Source organism: Atta cephalotes (genome assembly GCF_000143395.1).
Source record: "Atta cephalotes unplaced genomic scaffold scaffold00025, whole genome shotgun sequence".
In the NCBI taxonomy this organism is placed as follows: Eukaryota; Metazoa; Arthropoda; class Insecta; order Hymenoptera; family Formicidae; genus Atta; species Atta cephalotes.
In genome coordinates, this window is record NW_012130089.1 from 1,031,507 (window position 1) to 1,035,168 (window position 3,662).

Consider the following 3,662-nt stretch of genomic DNA (forward strand, 5'->3'; position numbering starts at 1 on the left):
GAGAGAGAGAGAGAGTAGGGAGAAAGGAAGAGGGCTGCAGAACGGGTGGTCCTGACAGCGAACGGTGACGAGAGAAGACCGACCGTCCCGAACGAGCGAGCATTAAATGCCAGGGAGAGTAATAGGGGCCCCCGTACGTAATTGGCACACTAGAATGAGTTTTTTGTCCGAAATAAAAGAAAAAATGAAACATGCGATAGTATTAATACTATAATACATTTGCCGCACGCGCTGGACTTGTCTCGGGATCGAGCTTTCCTCGGTGTTGGATATATCCTTTTGGTCCAACCCTTGGCTAAGGCTATACCGCGGCGATGAGCTATATCCTTTTACTCCGACTCGCTCGAGAGTGCGTGAGTTTAGTCGGGGAGTATCGTTGTGGTCGTCACTGACCACCCCAGCAACTTCGTCCCCGTCATCGTCATCGTCATTGTTTTCAACAACGCAAGGACGAATACTTCGAATACCTACCTACCTCGAGATAGTCGAAGGCGAGCGGCGAGCGCAATCTCAACCGGCCTCTTTCTCGCTTTCGCGACGCGCTTTGACGACGGCGAACGAGGGGACGGCAAAACGGGAAAATCAAAACGTTGCTCGAGACGACCAGAGAAGAGCAGACGGAGAAGAGCGGACCGTCGAGGAAAATCATCGCGAGAGTTTCGCGTCATGAAAGCCTAGCGTTCGACACCGTGGGTCATCGTGGGTCGTCAGCGTCGGGCGTGCGAGAAGGGACGGCCACGGCGGCGCGCCGGCGGAATTGCCCGGATAGTAGGAGGAGGAGGAGGCACCCGACAACATGGCCGCCGCCTGCTACGAGAAGGAAGTGGTGGTAGGTGCCGCCATTCATCACGGACATGGACACCATCATCACCACCATCACCACCACCATCATCATCACCATCATCACAGTAACGGAGTCGTCGCGTCGTCCGCCGTCGGCGTCGGCGTCAATGTCGGCGTCGGCGGGGTAACCGGGCAGACAGTCCTCCCGGCGACGTCCACAGGCCTTGACGATGCTGCTGTCGTCGCCGCCGCAGCCGCCGCTGCCGCCGCTTCCAGCAATCCGTCGTCCTCGGTGACGAACCCTGCCAATGCAGTCAATGCAGCTGTAAACGGTGGCACATCGGTGACGACTACGAGCGCAGCAGCTACCGCGGCCGCGGCTGCAGCCGCTGCTGCCGCGGCCACCGCCACCGCCACCGCCGCGGCTACCGCCGTGGCGATCAACAGCTATAAGGTGCAAGAATACAAGGACTACTCGCAACCGCTCCACGTGGACTGTAGCGTCGAGTATGAGCTCCCGAGCCAGGCGAAGCCACCGCCCGGTGGCGGCGAACCCCTCCTAATGATCCATCCGTGCTACTATCGACGCGCCGAGCGCGAGAGGAGGAGCCCTTTCGTCAATAATTTACCGCCCCCGGCAGCGCCGGCGACGACGCCTATGTCCGCCTCCCGCAGGAACGGTCGCAGGAGCGCGGCGACGGCCGCCGCCGTCACAGTCGCCACCGCGGCGGTCGCGGTTGCGGCGACTTCCTCCACGACTACGACGGTCGTTCCACCGTCGAATAACATCGTCGTTTCCTCCAACGTTGTATCCGCTTCCGTTGTGTCACCGGCGACGTCTATCGCATCGTCCTCGGTCGCCGCGGCAGTGGTAGCTGCCGCGGATTCCGGTAGCGGTCTCATATCCACCAGCGGTCAGATGTCCGCTGTCACCATGGCTGCAGCCTCGTATCGCGCGGCACTCAATGTCGCTGCCACGTTGTCTCAGCAGCAGCAACAGCAACAACCATCTCAGCGACGGCATCATCCTCAGCAGCAACAGCCACAGCAACAGCAGCAGCAGCAGCAGCAACCATCAACTCATCCTCATCATCATCACCATCATCATAGAAATCATACTCATGCTCCTCATCAGCACCAACAGCAGCAGCAGCAGCAGCAGCAGCAGCAACAGCAGCAGCAACATCATCCCCAGCAACAACCTCAACAACGACCCGTAACACCAACGGCATCCGGTCCCGCCGACCTCATCTCCGCCGACGAGAAGGCAGTCATATCAGGTATTTATCAACATTACTTCCGCGCCATGCGCGCCCACAATCATCAACACCGCCAGCAGCAGCAGCAGCAGCAGCAGCAACAGCAGCAGCAGCAGCAACAACATCGTACCACTACCACTCATCAGCTCCATCATCAACCTCACCAAAGCGATCGAAGTTCCTCCTCTTCGTCGTCGGTTACGTCTCCGACGTCCGCGTCAATCTCCGGTATTCTACGACAGACTTATCAGCAGGCATACAGCAATATAGCGGCCACGAGCTCGAGCTCGGGCAGCCATCATCGTGCCGGCACATCGGCGGTCTCGGCAATCGCCCATCATCCCTACAGGCGACCGTCGGTGACGTTGCTGTCGCGAACGGCCTCGCATATCGGCCAGCAGGCTTCCTCTTCCTCCTCCTCATCCATTTTCGGTGCTTCCAATGGCGTTTCTGCCGCGGCTGGCGTCTCCAGCGTATACGCGAGCACAATACACAGGCATCACGCAACTTCCCTGCACGCTCTTCAAGCCGCCGCTGGCTTCTACGAAACGCCGAGTTATCACGCCCTCCTGCCTCAAAGTTAGACAGTCAGATGTCCGGGCGGTTTCGCGACGTTGGATGTCTACGCGTGAACAACTACGGCAACGGCAACGGTAATGCGGTTGAGCTATCGCAAATCGAAGCGAACATGCGTCGAATTTCGATCTCGGAGACTACTCGCGAATCGTCCTTCTTCCTTCTTTATCGGGCAATCGATAGAAATCGAGAGAACTCGATGAGAGAGGATGTTAAGTCGAGACATGACCTTCGAGAGCTGTCAGTTAGGAATTAAAAAGATGCTAGGAATTTCTTTTTAAAGGCTTTTTCTTGATATCTCAATACGCGCGTTTTGCTGATAAAGCATAATTCATAACAGCATCGCGAACAATAAGAAGTTGTTCAGCAATCGTCCAGCGATCAAATTCAATACAAAATCCTCCAATACCTCGTTGTCGATTGTCGTTTACGCCGAGTATTCCCGACGTGTAGATTATGTACAGACTATCATTTTACGCAGTAATTTACGTAAACGATGCATAGGTCGGCATAGGCGACACTTATTATGGCTGTGCTCTGTCCTCCTTTCCTCTTCTCTTCTTTCCCATTGTATTTGAGAAAACCCGTACTTTATAACGCGATAATTTATAGCTGTCTTGTAGTTCCGACCATTTTATGGTTTACTATTTTCTCGTATTCTCGCAATAGAGCATTCAATTGATAATCGTAATCAACGAACGTTATTGCTTTGACTTTTGTTTGCGGAAATGTGTAATTTACATAGTTCTCGCAGAAATAGATGCGAAAAGAGAGAGGATTCGCGTCACAAGGCAGAGAAAGCGCATGGTATCTTTACGCGATTGCATATGCGAACAGTTTGCGTTACAGAACAGCGAAAAGAGAAGATCAGACCTTTCTAACTGAGAATAAGATGCGATGTAATAGTCCCCTCCCCGATTAAATTCGAAGAAACGCTAAAGACTTGGGTATACAAAGAGTCCTTTCGCGCATGGTTGATAATCTCAAGTAATTTTCCTCGGTCTCCCTTTTTCGACCCGAACGATCCTAACGCAGACTTTGATG

General features: G+C 54.3%; 1 protein-coding gene across 1 annotated transcript; it reads left to right on the plus strand.

Annotated features, from left to right (window-relative positions):
* Window positions 1-796: 796 nt before the first annotated feature.
* On the plus strand, window positions 797-2,626 carry LOC105620360 (centrosomal and chromosomal factor-like). Its single transcript, XM_012201861.1, has 2 exons — window positions 797-1,065; window positions 1,141-2,626. The coding sequence occupies exons 1-2, from the start codon at window positions 797-799 to the stop codon at window positions 2,624-2,626; spliced, it is 1,755 nt and encodes a 584-aa protein (XP_012057251.1).
* The last annotated feature ends 1,036 nt before the right edge of the window (window positions 2,627-3,662 follow it).